The 17,488-nt window shown below is 44.3% G+C and overlaps 1 protein-coding gene across 3 annotated transcripts in view; it reads right to left on the bottom strand.

Moving 5' to 3' along the window:
• Positions 1-17,488, bottom strand: part of LOC122408181 (ecdysone receptor-like) — a 189,884-nt gene that overhangs the window by 108,325 nt on the left and 64,071 nt on the right. For all 3 annotated transcript variants that reach the window (XM_043414822.1, XM_043414820.1, XM_043414821.1), the window contains one exon: positions 6,909-9,156. In XM_043414822.1, coding sequence (XP_043270757.1) covers positions 6,909-7,809 — 901 coding nt within the window. In that variant the 5' untranslated portion in view covers positions 7,810-9,156. The remainder of the gene's footprint in view (positions 1-6,908; positions 9,157-17,488) is intronic.

Here is a 17,488-nt window from a genome sequence, read left to right as displayed (position 1 = left end):
AGATCGGATGAGGAGGAGGAGGAGGAGGAGAAGGAAAAGAGACAGAAGAAGTGCCGCCTTGGTCGGCTGACGTCACATCCGTTCGGCTCCGAGCGACTGCTCGGCCGGGCATGCTCCCTTTTTCGCGGACGTTGAGCGTGCACGCGTGCTCATACGCACACGTCCACACGTACTGCGCGCTTACACATTCGTATTAAATACCGGCTCGTATGAGGAGCAAATTGAACGTGTATGGGATTAAAAAGGCGAGCAGCATTCTCATTCAGAGCTAGAAGTAGGAGATAAAAACTTAGCAGTTGGATGAAAGTTACTAGAGTGAATCTCTGGCAGCTGTTAAGGCTCGAGGAAAATTTCAACGAGGGGAGAAAAAAAATCAAGAAGGAAGAAGAAAAAGGGAGGAGGCCAAAAAAAAGAACGAGCTCATAATACGAGAAAAGTATGAAAGAACTCTTCCATTAAGGCAATTGCTCTCTAATTAAGTGGGATTTAATTTGATGATCGTGCGCACTTGAGAGCATCGCTCTTGGATTAGCAACGTCAAAGAGATCGATCGGGCACACGCTATTTACACAAGGATTCTCAACGATTCGATTATTTATCAGTTAATAAAGCACTCAAGTGTGAGAACCCTGGAAACGAGACGATGATGAATAAATTCTAGGATCTGCTCTCGAGATCGTGCTGCACGATGTTCCGCGAAAAGGAGCTACCGCGCTTGGAAATTAAGGTGCGCGGAGGAAGCTGAGTTCACGATTGTCTTCTCATTCCTATATACAGGCTTTGCATATATGCGCCCCTGAACTATCGACAGTTCGAGTTTCCTTCTCTGCCCTGGAGTATACCTGAGTGATTGCACCTTCTGCACGGTCAATCATTGAGCCCGCATTTCTACAGTTGAATCTTCTTCGTAAACAGGAAATCCTAGAATTCATCATTGATCTCTGAAATTTGGATGGATCGCGAGGTTCCGGGTTGAAAAGTCCTCAGCCATTTTTCTTTTCGAAGATCGAAGATTCAATACAGAGCCAATCCAGTGCTCGGCAACACGCCCACTGGTGCTACGCACCCAATTCATTGCTCGTCATAACTAATCAATTTATATCTAATTAACGGTCTATCAGATTGTAAAATGGCTCGAGACACTTTCGTCGGAGACTTCGTGAGCTAAAAACTCTTCGAAAGCTGCGAGCGAATTCCAGGTCATGCTGTACAGTTGCAAAGTATTGAAAACGCATGCATAAAAATATGTAATATTATTTTGTTATGGGCTCGATTAAGGGCGGGCTAACGTCAATTCGGTGAAAAAAATATGTTAAGAATTTTGTTTAGACGCTACAGATAATACAAATTTTTTTATTGATTGTGACATTATAATACGATATGTGAAGAAAATTTCCAGAATTTTTAAAACTCGAATATCAATAATTTACTCGATGGTTGCAGAGACACTCTGGAAAAAAGTTGCCCACCGGTGAACAGTGTAAATTGAAATCAACTCGACCGATCCTTTCGAAAGTTGGCACGCTACTTCCTTACACAGCTGACCTGGTATCTGCGAGAGCTTTTTGCAAATTTTTCATGATTATTCATTTTAGAATAACAAAAGGCTCATTTTTTAGGCAAAGTGTCTTCACTTCTAAGTGCTACCAAAAAAGCAAAAAATGGAGAAAAAAAAATTCTTTCGCAGATATCCGGTTGATTGTGTAAGGAGGAATAACCACGCCAAATTTCAAAAGGATCGGTCGAGTAGATTTCGATTTATACGGTTCACCGATGGACAACTTTTTTCTGAAGTGCCTTTGAGGATTTGCTAGCATCGAGTGAGTTATTGATGTTCGGGTTTTAAAAATTCCGGAAATATTATTTTGTAATATCATGTCACTCAATGTCAATCAATAAAATTGATTTGTAGCGTCCAAAAAAATTCTTAAAATTGCAACGCATGGGATGCAGCGAATCTTGGCAGTCACTTATCTCCAATTTTCATGAAGTTTGCAACGTTGGGGTCCAACGAAATGACCTAAAAAAAACTCTCGAATAATTCCAATGAATCTTCAATTTTGTTCCTTGCAGCAGCTAAATTTGCATTTTGTCATTTTTCAACCCACACCAATCATTCGTGAAATAAAAAAATGATGCCTTACAAATCATTTTCTCGTTCGTTTCGTTGGACTCCAACGTTGCAAAAAAACGACACTCAAGTGTCGTCGATTTTCCCCGTCTTTTTCTCTGCCCTGCCAATTATTAGTGTACACGAGAAAAGGGACACCCCGAGTAATCGAGGAGCTTGTGATTAAAGGATCGATGGATCTAATAGTTGTAGCAGAGAGGCGCGGGAAAGCCCACGTTGTGAGTTGAGCTCGTGGTGTGGTCCGTCGATGATGGCCGCGTTCGCTGGTGCATCAGACGAGGACGCTCGCATTTAGCGACTCGTCGATTGCACGCTTCGGTGATCGGTATATACCAGCACCGGCCAGTGCCGATCGATCGTGAGACACGTTGATTGAGGAGGCCCGTAGCACGAGGGATCGCGAGTAAACTTACGAATCATCTTTTATTTCAATGATATCTGAAGATCGAGCTCACAGTGGATTTTGCAGATAAGCATCATTTGGTTCTAGACTGAGGGAGAAACTGGTCGGTCGATGGGGATAAGATCTCGATGCGCGCGTGACGACGAAGTTATGAAGATTGAGAGAGTTGCGCGAGTGAATAATTTTTTGAGAGACTCGTGTACGCTCTGTTGATTGTGTCTGCACTATTTTTCCCTGAATTTAGTAATTGCACTGCCGCATAATTTCATGATTTCGGTCTGCCTCTCGGTGAGATATTCGCGGATGGATCAACACTGCGTCGAGTTGAAGAAGCGGTTGAGCAAATTTAAAGTTTTCTTGCATCCAGCGCTTGATGCGGATTGTACAACGATGGCGTATACGATTCAACTAGTTCGCGACGATATATGAAATATTAATAAAACCGCGTGTTTTGTGCTGGCTCGTATCTCTCGAGCCTATAACCGCTCTACATTGCCCCCCGTTGCCGTGGATCGCTTCGTTCCCATGGCTTATATACTCCGGGTGAGAACCGGCGCGTATAATACGCTGCGTTGCGTTCTCCTATACAGTCCTATATGCTTTTTAATTGGCTGTGTCAAGACAGTGAGCGATCTTATCGAGTGTACGTATATAAATGGGACGACGCGAGAACTCGACGGGGTCTCAAGGACGCACTCTCGAGCGTGTAAATATGGCATACGGCTTGAGATGGAGAAAAAAACGTCGCGGTAATTGGTGAATCGATGATAAGCTTGCAACTCGTCTTCGCTGCCAATCTCATTCGCCTTACTGATGATTGGTTTTTCAATATTCAGTGGATTCTAGATGGATGAGGTTTGCGGAGTTTACAACGAGAGCGTTGGCGGTTCAACGTCTCGGTAAAACGGCGCGGTTTGAATCGAGGCGACGAGAGGTGACGCGGAGGTTCTGGGACGGCTTTACGAATCGTTGCTAGGCTGTGACCAGCAGACTCGGATCAAATTCGTGTCTCCCTGTTGTCCAGAAAGAGCTTGGCGAAGCAGTGAATATCGTAGCTGAGAGCCAAAACGGTGCGATTGCGCAAAGTCCTCAACGGCGTCGAACCGCTGAAATCCGTTTCTTCGAATAATTTTTTATCTTGGATGAACAGTTACGACTTTTACTCTTGATTCCGAAGGTATTTTCTTTTCCTAAAAGTTGATGAGATACTTTAGCCGGTTCACGAGTTACCGCGCTGGCTGAAAGATGCCGACAGTAATCTCAACGTTCCGTTGACTTGACCAGCATCCAAGAGCGTTCCCCCTCACTGGACAGCGATCTTGTCACTCTCTAACAATGCAAAAATGTCGTTTCCTCTCCCAGTGAATATCGGGGACGCTGGTCTAGTGTTTAAGGAGGGTGGATCATGAAATAAAAATAATCAGAATTTTATCAAATTTCGTGATAACATTTTTTGGCATCAACCATACAAATACAATTTTTTTCATATTTTTTTACCACACGGTTATCGCATAATTGAGCGTTAAATCGAAGTCCTTATGCACGAGATGTAAAACTGTATTTATGCAAACTCTACGCTTATACACGACGCTGAAGTTTGCAACGTTGGAGTTGAACGAAATGAACGAAAAAAAATTTATAATTCATTATTTTATTATTTCACGAATTATTGATGCGGCTTAAAAAATTACGAAATGGAAATTCGGCAGGGAACAAAATTGGAGATTTACTGGAATTATTTGAGAGTTTTTTTAGATCATTTCGTTGGACTCCAACGTTGGAAACTTCAGCGTCATGCTTATACACGTGAACTTATAAGTGTTCGATCACTGGAGAGCTATGAGGTAGAAAAATCTAAAAAAATTTATATTGTCTTATATATTTTTAAAGAATACATTTACCAAATTTTATGAAATTCTTATCATTTTAAATTCTCAATATTTTTAACATGGCAACATTGTATCGTCGCGATCCACCCTCCTTAACGGCAGCGGCATCAGGGAGAACGTTCCCGTAAAGGGAATACTGAATTCTGTGGATGTTCGACATGGCTCATGATTTCCGCGTTGGTTCCTTCGATCTTGTCCTCAAATATGACTGCTGATTGTCAAGTTTCGTTCCCGATGCCTTGACGAAAGCGCGTTGATCGGTAAAGTCTGATTCCGAGAGGCTCGCATTGATACTCAGCCAGATCCAATTCCAGCGGTGCCGATTGTTTTTTCCCCTTAATATTTAGCAACGTTTCGTCATCCAGAGACACTTCGAATACGCTGAATCGGAACAGCAGTGTGTGCAAGTTGATTCGTACGTGAAAGTAGCGATTCATCTCCGAGCTATTATTCACATCGAACGCCCCGTACTTTCTATCTTCCGAGTCAAAAGTTGTACGTGGTCCCCTCTCTCGGCCGCCAACCAATTTCTAATCGTGACTTTATATCTCGCTTAATCTCGACTAATTATAGATTGTGTGTAGCTGTCTAATGACGAGGGACTGTATATATACCGGGGGCTCTTTCCGCCTGGTCTCGTTCGTATATAGATATCATAATAGGCCGTTAATAATGCATTCGAAACAAGAGATCGCACCGGCGATATTTTTTATACGTTAAGTCACGGAGAATAAATTATAATGCACGGGTATAAAAGTTTGGCTGTTTTGTGCTTTTTTTTTTTTTTTTTTTTTTATTCATCTTCGCCTTTTCGATTTCGACTCTGCTGGTGCAACGAGGATGTGGATGCAAAAGGATCTTTCGTGTGTGTACGTGTGTGGGTGTTTTTTCTCATTCTTTTTCGTACACGCCCGCCAACCCGAAGTAGAGATACCTTATATAGCAAGAATTCTCTGGCAGGCGAGGCACCTACATCTTCCGGATACCCCTTGGGAGAAAGTGGATGTATAAACGGCGATCAAGGAGGCACGATCTTCCCTCTCGACTCTGTGGTCAGCTACCTCCTTCCTTTAATTCTCTTGCCGTCTCTCTTTCTTCTGCCGCCCCCTCCCCCCTATTTTCGTTAATCTCTATCTTTCAGGCTACAGAAGAACTTTATAACGCGCTGATCAAGCGATAAATACCTTCGCTTCGCACTTTACGTTTCGCCTGGCGCGGTAATATCGCGGTTATCGGAACATCGGCTGTAATATTTCGGGCTCCGAGCATTTGTCCGAGTTGTGTACAATTTCATGGTTTCACGAATCAAGAGACTCGGTAGAGTTTTGGAACAAGCACATTGACAGCTCTGTCGTCTGCTGGCTCGAGCCGCGCCGAGCCAACATTATATCGATGAACAAAACGCTTCGCATAGTGATGGGGGGAATAATAAAAACATCGTGTTATTTCGATTAATAACGAAGCTAAAGTGTTTGGTGTTTCAAAAATTGATGTTATAACCTCATCAGCATTTAGTAAACAACACACCATGGGTCGATATTATCACGGAAATGTATATAGTTACATATACTTGTATTATTTCCACCAGATTTTCACTAAATAAAAAACGAATAAACATCAAAAATGTGTGCGAAAAATGCAACATTTTTTGATGATATTAAAAAATAGATAATTCATCTCTTCAACGGGTTGAGCTACAGAGTTCCAAGAGGTCGCAATCGAAAGAAAAACTATATACGTCAACTTACAGTATCCCCTGAAATACTGTAATTAAGGAGGTTGAGGCCGTACAGTCATTTTTATTATCCAAAAGTTATGACCTGTACCTTTCAAAAGTTGGGCCAGCAGTTTACAGTTTGGCGATGTTGCATACACTTCAAAGAAGAATCGGGGAAAAAAAAGACGAAAAATTGGTGAAAGCTCAGTCGAAAACACGGACGGTGACGATCCTAGCCTTAAAAAACTGCACGGGAAACAGATTATTATTATTAATATAATCTCAGCAAATCTCCTAATAAATCTGATAAAAATAGACACTATTCAGCAAGCTTTGCTCATGTTGTCCAAAAAATTTAATATTTTTAGCATCACTTTTAACGGAGATATCACTGAACGTGTCTCGACTTCCATAACGTTATTTGGCCCAAATTGTTATTGATTTTTCTCAGCAACGACGCTCCTAAACTGTCTGAAAATTCAACTGATTTTTTTACACTTCACTTTATAAGATGCAATTGGTTTAAAAGCGACGACATCATTTTCTTTCTAATGCCTCAGCTTCCTTAATGAATTATTAAAGAAACAAATTTTGTAAATTTTCGAAAAGAATTGGAAACGCTATCGCTCCGGTGAAGACTCTCTAGCAGCGACTCGTCATAACATAATTTACTTGTCTCAGAGTCGCTGCCGCGACTCTTGATCATCATGAATTTCGAACAGCACAACAGTGTCGAGGCTATGAAAATTGATGTATGACAAAACTTACCTATTTTTCCGTTAGGGCTGTAGGGATCGTAGCTTCCCGAGGACATGGGACTTGCGTAACCGTTGTTGTTCGGGGGTTGTTGTTGTTGTTGTTGTTGAGGTTGCACTTGAGGTTGGCTAATCGGAGTCGAATGAGCCATCGGAGGCTGTTGTTGTTGTTGTTGTTGTTGTTGCTGCTGCATTTGTAACGTTTGCACTTGGGTTTGGGAGGCTGATTGTTGGGGGGGCTGTTGTTGCGATTGTTGTTGCGATTGTGACTGTTGCTGTTGCTGTTGTTGTTGTTGTTGCTGCTGCTGCTGTTGCTGCTGCTGAGCATTGGACAATTGTTGCTGTGGGGTCGTATAAATGAGGTGTTGAGTCGGGAGCGGGCCTTGCGGTGAGCTCGGGCTATTTGGTGCCAGCCAATCATCGGGCCTCGGACGTTTATTGCTGCTAGCTATGCCAGCGAAGAGGCCACTTCCCGGTCCGACTGGTCCCGTAACCGCTGACGCGGAAGTTGTAGCTCTGTGCTGTCCTTCTGGTGTCTCGGCCTTAATCAACGCGACCGCCGGACCGCCTCCGAGCGTGGGACCTTCCGACGTGTCCATATTGGATGGTGGACTCATCCTGGATGAGGGTGCCAGAGCAAGTCCTGTAAGGGTTCCACCGCCTCCGCCACCGCCACCGCCGCCGATGTCACTCGCCGTCGTCGTCGTCGTCGTCCCGGGAACACCGCCCCGCGACGCCTCATTGTAACGCACCGTAACGTTGTTGCTCACCAAACTCGTCACCGTGACACGTGTTCTACCGACTTTAATGGAAACTGTCGAGGGTGAAGCACCACTTGCAGCTCCGCGCATATTGTCGAGGATGACGTTGTCACCGGCGGGCACAGTCTCATGTACCCGATCTACTACGCACATTCAAGAGCTCAGTGTACGGCTGCTTTTTATTCATTCACGAATCGCCCTACGTTCCAGGACAGCTCGTGTTTCGACCTCGCCTCTTAGGACAGATTTATTAGCAAACGAGACGATCAACGCCAACTGGTGCACTAAGCGAGTGTGTAAAAATCCGATCCAGACGACTGACCATTGATACGGAATTGTTCCACCAACCTAGGAAGTCCTTCGGTGCTTCCTATTATGATCTTCGTTGCAGAGGAATGCCGATGGAAAGCCGAGATCTCTGAGATTGCCGACCGTTTATAATCTTTCTTCCTTTCTTTTCTACCACGCCTTTATTCGTTTTATCCAAAATTATAGGCCTCCTGGAAAAGAAGAGCGATCGTCGCAAATTCCTTCGATAAGGATGTCCTACTCGTTGACTCTGATTCCGGAGATAGATCGTTATAATCGTAGTACACCGTTAGCGATCGAGCCACGGCTTTTTCCATCATGTGCCCTCAGACTTTCGTTCGTTTTCGTCCTTACCAGCGTCCCGATAGTTTTTCCAATGCCACTCTTCTTTCTTGTTGTTATTCGTTAATTCCTCTTTCTTTATACGAACGAGCGAAAACAGGACGAGGAAACCTGATTCGAGAGCTGCACCGATGACACTTGCACAAGGTTATTCCTATTTTCACTTTCTCTTTTTCTGCTTTTTTTTTTTTTTTTATCACTCGTTACATATATTATCTATACGAATTGTACACAAATCAAACTTTATTTATCTGATTTATTCGAAAAGTGAATTCGATTACTGCAAACATCCATGGAGGCACAGTCTCCGTACCTGATTCTTGTACTATTATTTCAAAAAAAGCTCCACGTTCCCGTTCTCTTTATCTCTGGTTAGTCCCTTCCACGTTTTTTTTTCTATCTTCCCCTTTCACGTCCGCGTACGAAGAAAGAGGCAAACACACGCACTCACGCACACACGCACACGGCAACACTAGCTCGCTCCTTCCAAAGCCTTGAATCTTAATCCACGAAAAATAAAGTCTTCACCGTCTCTCTTTGATAAGATGAAGTCTCTCTTATTGTTTGTCTTTGCACTGGAGGTTTGTTGGTTCGCACTTTGTAAATTTTTAAATCTCTTATTTTTTTTTCCACTTTTTACGTTAACACGCTACTTTTTATGATTATTATAATTATAACGATTATTACGACTGTGACGATTATTACGATTAGTACGGTTATTAATATTGTTATTATGTTTACTTGTCAAATTATTTATATTCCCATGGGCCATCGCATTTTCACGTGGGCATTGAGACGCTGCCCTGCATCCTGCTCATCTGCGATGGTATTTCTGCTGTCCTGAGGTATCTGCAACATTGACAAAAAAGAAGAAACGAGACGTTAGACACTTGGAACGACGAACGTGACTTTTTAATAGGAAAAACAACGCGCTAACATTGCATATTGTTTCATCTTCCGTAAAGCTTGAAATTTGAAGAAATATGAGTAAGAGGTTGGCCAAGCGACCTAACATACGACAGTATCCGTCAACACAAGCTAATACACTGTATGAAAATAGTATTAAGTATAGAGAGATCCCGCCGGGTACCTGGTACCGTGACGCAGTTGCCGAAACTGCCGGACTCAAGGCCCCCTCTTGAGGCGGGAGAGTGGGTCCGCGGGCCCCGAGAATTCGGTGACGGAGGAGGCAGCCACGAGAGAGAGAGAGAGAAGGAGAAAGACGGATGTGAAGAGATAAAGGAAGACGAAGAGTGAAACGCGCCACGAGGAGGCCAGTCTGCAGGGAAGCGACGGAGGGAAAGAGGAACACGCGCGCGCGTTCATGCCCCGCCAGACTTTCTACGCAGTCGAGAGGGACGAGAACGAGACTCGAGCGCGAGTGGCCCAAAAAAATGAGCGTAACGCTCCTCGTTCAAGTCCTCCTGTCAGCTCTCGAAACTCTTGTTTACGCCGCGGACCCACCTGGAGAGAGAGAGAGAGAGAGCAAGAGGAAAAGAAACAGAAAGAGAGAGAGAGGGAGCTCCGAAGAAAATTTTCACGGAGCCTGGGAGAGCCGCCTCGCAATCCGGGACCTCGTTTCTGGCTCCGCGTGTCAAAAAAATATTCAAGCCTTGTTTATTGCTAGCGTTGTCACGCTACGAAATGTATCGCATTGCAAAAATATCGCCACGATGTTTTTACACTGTTGCGGTGTGTACTGCTGTTTGCAAAAACATTATCAGAGTCGGGGCGAGCATTAACCAATTTGTTCTTCGTCATGGACCACAAACGACGTTCTTTTGGACGAGGCTCGAGGTACGGATAAGCTGCTGTGCGTTAAACCGGTGAGCAAACTTTCCCAATGAAGTTCGGTATCCGCCCTGGTGGACCGAGCATTCGAGACGGTTTTGCGTCGTCATTTAGCTCACGCGCGGAAAATAAAAGGGTCGATGATGTCGCGTCAAATGAGGAATTCCTCAAGTCAAAGTCACTACAAGCACAACTCACTTAGTCCAACTTTCGGAAGGTTAAAACGCGGGGGAAACGATAGCGATGAAAAAATGAGAGGAAACGGTCAGGATAGGCAACCTTGTGGCGCAAAGTGTGAAAGAGGCTCTCATGTAAGTCTCACGGACGGAGAGTCCAAACGGGAATTTAAGGTATATAAATGGAAGGGAAAGCACGCGGCAGACTGTGGACTCGAGAGGTAAATTCTCATCACGAATGCGTCTCGTGAGTGTCGGCGTTTCGCCTGTCGACGTCGCGTCCGGTTCCTGACACCTTAACCACTGTAGCACCTAACGCACGCCCCAGAAGCACCAATGCCACGACGAAGCTCAGTGCCCTAGCCCGATCTTCTTTCTCTTTTTGCAGCTCACTTCCCGTCGATGTGACTAAAGTCAGCCAGCTCCTGTTCGATCCCACTCAATTTCTATCTCACGTTCCTTGTCGCCAGGCTAACTCAATGACGCAACGGTGAAGTAAGCTCGGCAATCGGTATTAAAAAAATCTACAAAGATACTCTCGGTAATCATTGTTCCGTGACGAAAATACATAAAAACTGCGAATCGATGTGCCGAAACGAGATTGTTTTGCCAAATAAATATTTGCTGGGTACAACGAAAGATAAAAATACGAATGAATTTTGAATCGCTCCGGCGATTCGTACGACGCCGCGATATTGCCAAGTTTCGACGCTTTATTTCGCTTCGTAAAACGCCAACATTCTACTCCGCAGCTATGATACTATTGACAATAACAAAAACGATCGATTGCAATTTAAATCTTCCTACGTCAACTCCACTGTTTCGAAGAGCCCTCCGGTTTGTTGTATCTCGAAATAACTGTCCTAGATGCGCTGCTCGTAATATCATGCTCCATAAAATATTCGCATCAGGATGATGGTTTTGACACCCAGTTGATCCGGTAATGAATTCACAACAATCCTCAAACGCTCTGCTCTTCGATACACAAGCCCGAAATACAGGGTCAAAGCAGTGTTCCAGATCCATCTGCAGCTGACGCACTGGCATTTTCCCAGCCTCGAGAAATTCGTCTATCCAACGTATCATCTATTATCGTGTTGGATTGCATTACAAGGACTGGGCGGGCAATTGCACAATGCTGTTGTCAACGAACCGATGTTTACACAACTTTCTATGTTAATTCTGGCAACAGAGTAGTTCGAATCGAAGATAGAATGTTATGAAAGCTGGGGGGATAAGGTTTGCGAGTGTGCGTGGGCGAAAGGATATTTATGATGACCGCAGTGCGCTCATTAGAGCGTAGCCAGACTATCGATCCATCCCTTTCACTTGGTTCATCCCTTACTTCCTCTCCCTCCCTCCGCTCACCGTCCACCCTCCCACTCCCTCAGGACACTCGAAGGCTTGGTCTACGAGCTCACTTTTAACTGATTTGCGAGGCTCGCAAAGCTGACTGAGGGCATATGTCTTCTGGTCGTCGACTGGTCGATGCCGTTTTCATTTCCGCAATGGTGAGCGTACGAGAAGCCTAACCTCCGACACTCCATAACCCTGACCCACCCCACAACGTGTACAATCTGCTTCCGTGTACACACGGAAGACTTGCCGGCACGGCCTCCGACGCTCGCTCACTCGCGCTCTTTTACCCTCGCTCGTCCTCGCAACTCTAACTTTATGAGAAGAGTCACACCCCGACAAGCAGTTTGATACTGCTCCGCTGAATCGTGGACACGTCGGTTCGTCTCTGGGTCAACGATCTGCGTTCATTAACTGTCGACGATTCTCATTTTGTTTCTTCCACTTTGCAAAGGACGTGGACAAATTATCACGATGAACGAGTTTCTGGGGGTTTACGTTGAACTCCAGGCCACTCGGTCGTTTGCATATTTCCGGTTGGAGGAAACGTCACCTTCAGAAATTTTATCGTCTCGAGTCATTGGTACGGATGGGGAAGAGCGCACGGGCATGGATTCATTCGCCCGATAAGAAACGCTTCGTTGTATAGTAACTGTCTATAAATCCGTATGTACAGTCCAGTGAACGCGATGCGGAATGCTGGCAGAGCTGCGCGCCAGAGTTTCGCTCACATTGCAGAAATGGCACGAGTAGTCTTCTCGCGTACTTTTCTCTTTTCCGGTTGGCTTGTTCCGCGGTTACGAGTCGCCTTGCACTTGCCTAGTTCAATCACGCGACGCGCACAACAATAACATTATGACGCATACGATTGACCCAGATGCGGGCAAAGAACAATCCGCAATGTCCAGCAAACAGAGAATCCGAATTCAGATGTTCCGTCGATAGCACTGCCATCGAAACAAAGTTGGATAACCGAGGCCGGTGTTGCTCTGGTTCCATTTGTTTGACACGCTGAACGGATGATCCCTCAGCGAAAATATTGTTGGAGTTCCTCATGGTTAGCCGCTGCGCAGGTAAACTCGGTAATTGTATTTAGGGAAACTCCGCGCGGTTTTCCCTCGAATCCTTTTCCCACGGACGAAAGCAGCGGCTGAGCGGTCCAAGTTGAGCTAGACGACAAAATTGGCAGATTATGCGATTCCCATGTTTTGTGCCTCAGGCAATGTCTCTTGTTGCAATTTAGACCAATTTCACGAAATTTTCGCGGGATGAGTTAAATATTTAGTTTCATGGTCCACGTAGATCGAATTAGTTCTGCACAAATGATCTGTAACGTCGTGTCACGTTTAAGTGTTCGTTAATGCAATCAACGCAATGATGTGGAACAGTAAATCTATCAACGTCTTTCGTTAATTTTATGAACGAGTATGCGTCGGACTATTTATCCAGCAAGTACACTGAGTGAGAACGTCCGTAATAAAACATCGATCATGAAAAACGGTTCTGTAATGAGGAGCGTCTTCGAGTTTATTGCCGATCGGCTGAGTCTTCTTAATCATATTTTTTTCACTTCACTAGTGGCAGACTTCAATCGAGCCAAGTATGTTGGTGTGAGGGAGCCACTGAAGTGGAAATTAAACGCATATGTTAGTTTACTTATCGTGGCCTGCAAAGACTTCATCCCCTTATCATCATGCTTCGCCCATTTTTCACGCGGTAACGAACCTCCACATTTCTCGATATTCTTCTACATGGCTCGCACGTCCGTAGTCGAGAAAAGGGAGCCGGCGTTCGTCCATTTTGCATGAATTAATGAGTTAATGAGCCATGAATTTCAAGATCAGATCCAACCACTTGATCGAGTCGATCGTGCTATTAATAAACTTCAACAGTGTTGTTTTTGCAAGGGTAGTGAGCACGCCGTATCGCTCACTTTCGAATAAGTAGAAAAAACATCTTTGTAGCCCTCCCACGATATAAGGTTTATAGCAGTGAACGATTATTCACTTGTGAGCTTTCCAAGGCTATGGAACGACCGTTCCCTCTGCTGCGGACCTTCAGAAGTGAAATTTTTCCGCACCGTTCGTTCGATGAAAAAAAAATAAAAACATCAGCCCACGTTAAAGAATGGCGAAAACGAACCGAAATTTTTTCATACTCTTTGGACGGACGGTCTGGATAAATGACCGGTTCGGAATTTTCAGCTACATCCCCGGGCTTATGGGAGTGATCCTTCCCTTAATGAAGGCGCCGAGTGATTTATACATTTGTCCAGAAGCGTTAACTCCGCAAATACGTATTAACGATGTTGGCTAATTGGATGCACGAACTTTGCCGGGAAGTGTTGTATCGAGTGAGACAACAGTTTGCCAAGCAGATGAAATTATATTGAAAAGCAGTCAGTAAAGTTGATTGAACAACAACGACTATTTGTTTCTGTGTCGTCCTCGAATTCATACGCATTCATGAAGAAGCTACGATCACGTGAAATTAACAATGTCTAAATGCTGTTATCTCACATTCCACGATGACTCAAACGGCAGCCAATAAGAGCATGGATATTTAGTCGAAGATGCATTAAAATTTATCCCCCAGATTCATAAGACATGACGATAGAAGCCGCGATGACGAAAAGTTGGGATTCATTTGATGGGAGTTTCGTGAATGCGAGAGCCAGCCTTTCAGCAGCAGCGCATCGTGTAAGGGTGCACGCATATACACATAGCAAAGATATCCGCGTGGAGAGAGTCGTTTCGCGGGTGGGACCCAGACAGGATCAATACGACCGTGGCCGTTGCCGAGTAATCTCGCGAAGAGGCGCCAACCTCATACCGCGAGATAAGCAGAACCGCCCCAGCGAGAGCTCACCAATACCAAAGTGGGCGATACACATTGCCGATGTAACAGGAGCTCTTTCATGTGCTACCTTCTGAATCTATAAAGGGAGGATCGAGGAGGGATGTTGCGTGTTGTTATTGAATACCCCTACCGCGGGAGCGGCCACCAACCCACCGCGTAGTAGTTGTATCCGAGTGAAAGCTTGAGGACGGACCACGCGGGTAGCACACCCGGGGGAAAGCCCTAGGAGTCTGTTGGTGCATTCGCTGGCACCCCTCTCCGAAGCAATAGCGCGGCATCGAGGCCAGTAGCATTGATGCTGGCAGCCTGGTGGTTTGCAGCATCAAAAGGGGGGACCAGCGTAGCGTCAGCGCACCACGGAGCTCGGCGAAGCCTTGGCGCGCATCAGCAAACGCCGCCAGAGGCCGCCAACCGGAGGGAGAGGTCCTGGCTCCCCGTCTGATGCTCCTCATCTATATACATATGAAAACAGAGGAGAAAACACCAAGGCGCGTTCATCCCAGGGCCAGGGTCTTGTCCCTGCACCAACGTCGCCCATCAGCTTGGCGGGAGAGGATTACGAGCAGGAGTGTGCGCATCGTAGACTACCACAGATGGAGAGAGAGAGAGAGAGAAAGAAAGAGCAAGAGGGCATCTAGGTCAATGCCTGCCCTCGCCCCCGGGGTTCGCATCCAGGCTCCGGAGCAGCTCTCAACGAACGAAATTCGAGGGACTCGGTTGATGGTGGAGCTCGTATCGGCTGAACACCCTCTGCGGTGACGTAACGATACAAGGTGCGAAGGGCTCAAATTATGGCATCTTTGATGCTGGGGCTTAACCTTCGTTCTGGAAAGCATCGGAAAATTTTCATCGAATTCAATTATATAAATGTGACGTAATCTTCAAATCTACTTATACGTCACAGTTTTGTGGAATCTTCCCAGGATGGTAATCTGGTGATTTTTTTTTCATCAAAACCACCAAGGCACGAGGCTCTCGCTTGTTTTGGCTAATCGTGTTATAAGGGAGTCCCAGTATTTACTTGAACGTTTGATTATTATGAATCTTTCTATCCGGGGGTGCGGTGACCGAGTTTACGACGCTATGCCAGGACTCCCTTTCCACTAGTAACTGGGCCATCAAATCGATTCTCCACCAACGCCACTATTACTAAGACTTTTTCATTTGTCCCTGTCTTGTCCACGAGGTCGTACCACTTAGAGAACATTCGGGATCAGACCAGCACAGTGGTGGAAGAACTAATAACTAAAAAATTGTTTCGAATCGGGGCTCCAGCTTGAAACGGCTTCAATTTTTCCTTCAATGCATCTCACGAATCAGTAATCGTACAATATGCAATATATTATGGTGAGGATGAACCTTCAACACTATGAAAAAATTACGACGCTCAAGTTTGCAACGTCCAACGAAATGAACGAAAAAAACATTTGTAATTCACCAATTTTTTACGCAACGAAGTATCAGTGCAGATTGAAAAACTACGAATTGCGAATTCGACAAGAAATTAAATTGGAGAATTACTCGAATTATTTGAGGTTTTTTTTTAATCATTTCGTTGGACTCCAACGTTGCAAACTTCAGCGTCATAAAAAATTGGAATGACACAACATCTGAAGATTGATATTCCGAATGTAAGGGCATGAAATCGTTGAGCAATACTTGAGTGCAAAACATCTTTGGCTCAGTATACGGAGTCGTTGAACATGCGATATAGTTGAGTAAGTTTAGATCATCTTTTGACCGATGTGTTAATACAAAATGAAAAAGTTAATAAGGAGTCGAGCAGGAAACCGAATGAGATAAACTTGTTTGCCACGCGTCGAATGGATCTGGATGTAAAATTCATAAATCCTCGGTAATAAACTCGATCCTGCACGTGGAGAATCAAACGAGAGGGAATAATTGAACGAAAGCGTCAAAAAGATGAAAAATGTAGAAACTGCCCATTGAAGGAAGACGTAAGGCTTGCGCGAACTGTTTTTAAATTAAAGTGCAAGATAAATGTAAAAGGACACACAAAAAAACGCATTCATTGTTCAAAGACGAATTGAATATCGTATACGATTTTTTTTCCTTTCTGTCAATGAGTTTTCTGGAAATTAGCAAAAAGATACACGTCATCCCCGAAATTCCAAAGATCGAACACTTGACCCGTTGAGTTTACACTAATATTCAACATGACAGCTTTCACTGATGCCTACTATTATTGTTTATTTTCATTGATAAGGAGTAATTAACATTAATGCAAAAATACATGTCGTAATAATATCAAAATCACAATAGAAACATATCAATATTTTTAATTATTCATCAGTCATTTATTTTCAATGAAGAGAGGTGAGAAATTCCAGTGTTCGTTCAACGCAAAGTGTTGGGAAACTTGTCCCTACAAATGAACACTCTCAAATTTGATGCGTTTTTAATTACTACACAATTAAATAGTGCTTAAACTTGAAGATTGGACAATTTTATTCTTATATTAATTGAAACTCTTCGTTAATCGTAATTTTTTGACTGATAACAAACCGCCTGATCGGAAACATGCGAAGCCGCGGTTCTATTTTTGCGATTTACCGAAAAACGAGCTCGTTGAGCGTTTGATTTTTTTTACGCGCAGTGTCAATTGCACTCCGCCAGGGTACAACAGCAAAGCTGTTGTGAACATTTGAGAAACGTCAGAAGAAAATAAATACTTTAGCTTGCTATTAAACGAGATTATTAGTTTTTAATAATTTTGTTCATTAAATGGCGGGTGTTTCGCAAATGGACGATCACCCTAGCACAGTTTTACTTTGTTCCACGAGTCGAATAGTCTACCAATGGCCGACGACTTCAAGTTCACAAGTGCGAGGGAAATTCGATCAATCTTGAGTGCGTATACGACTCGGCGTCAAGACGCTGTCGCGTCTCCAGATGAATGAGGACCCGTGACAGTTGAAGTCATAGTTGTATAAACAGAAGCTCAAAGTTGATTGCGTCAAGTCGTTCCTGTAACATCC

This window comes from Venturia canescens, chromosome 3 (genome assembly GCF_019457755.1).
Source record: "Venturia canescens isolate UGA chromosome 3, ASM1945775v1, whole genome shotgun sequence".
Lineage (NCBI taxonomy): Eukaryota > Metazoa > Arthropoda > Insecta > Hymenoptera > Ichneumonidae > Venturia > Venturia canescens.
Note: the sequence above shows the minus strand (reverse complement) of the source record. Positions and strands in the feature narration are given on the sequence as shown.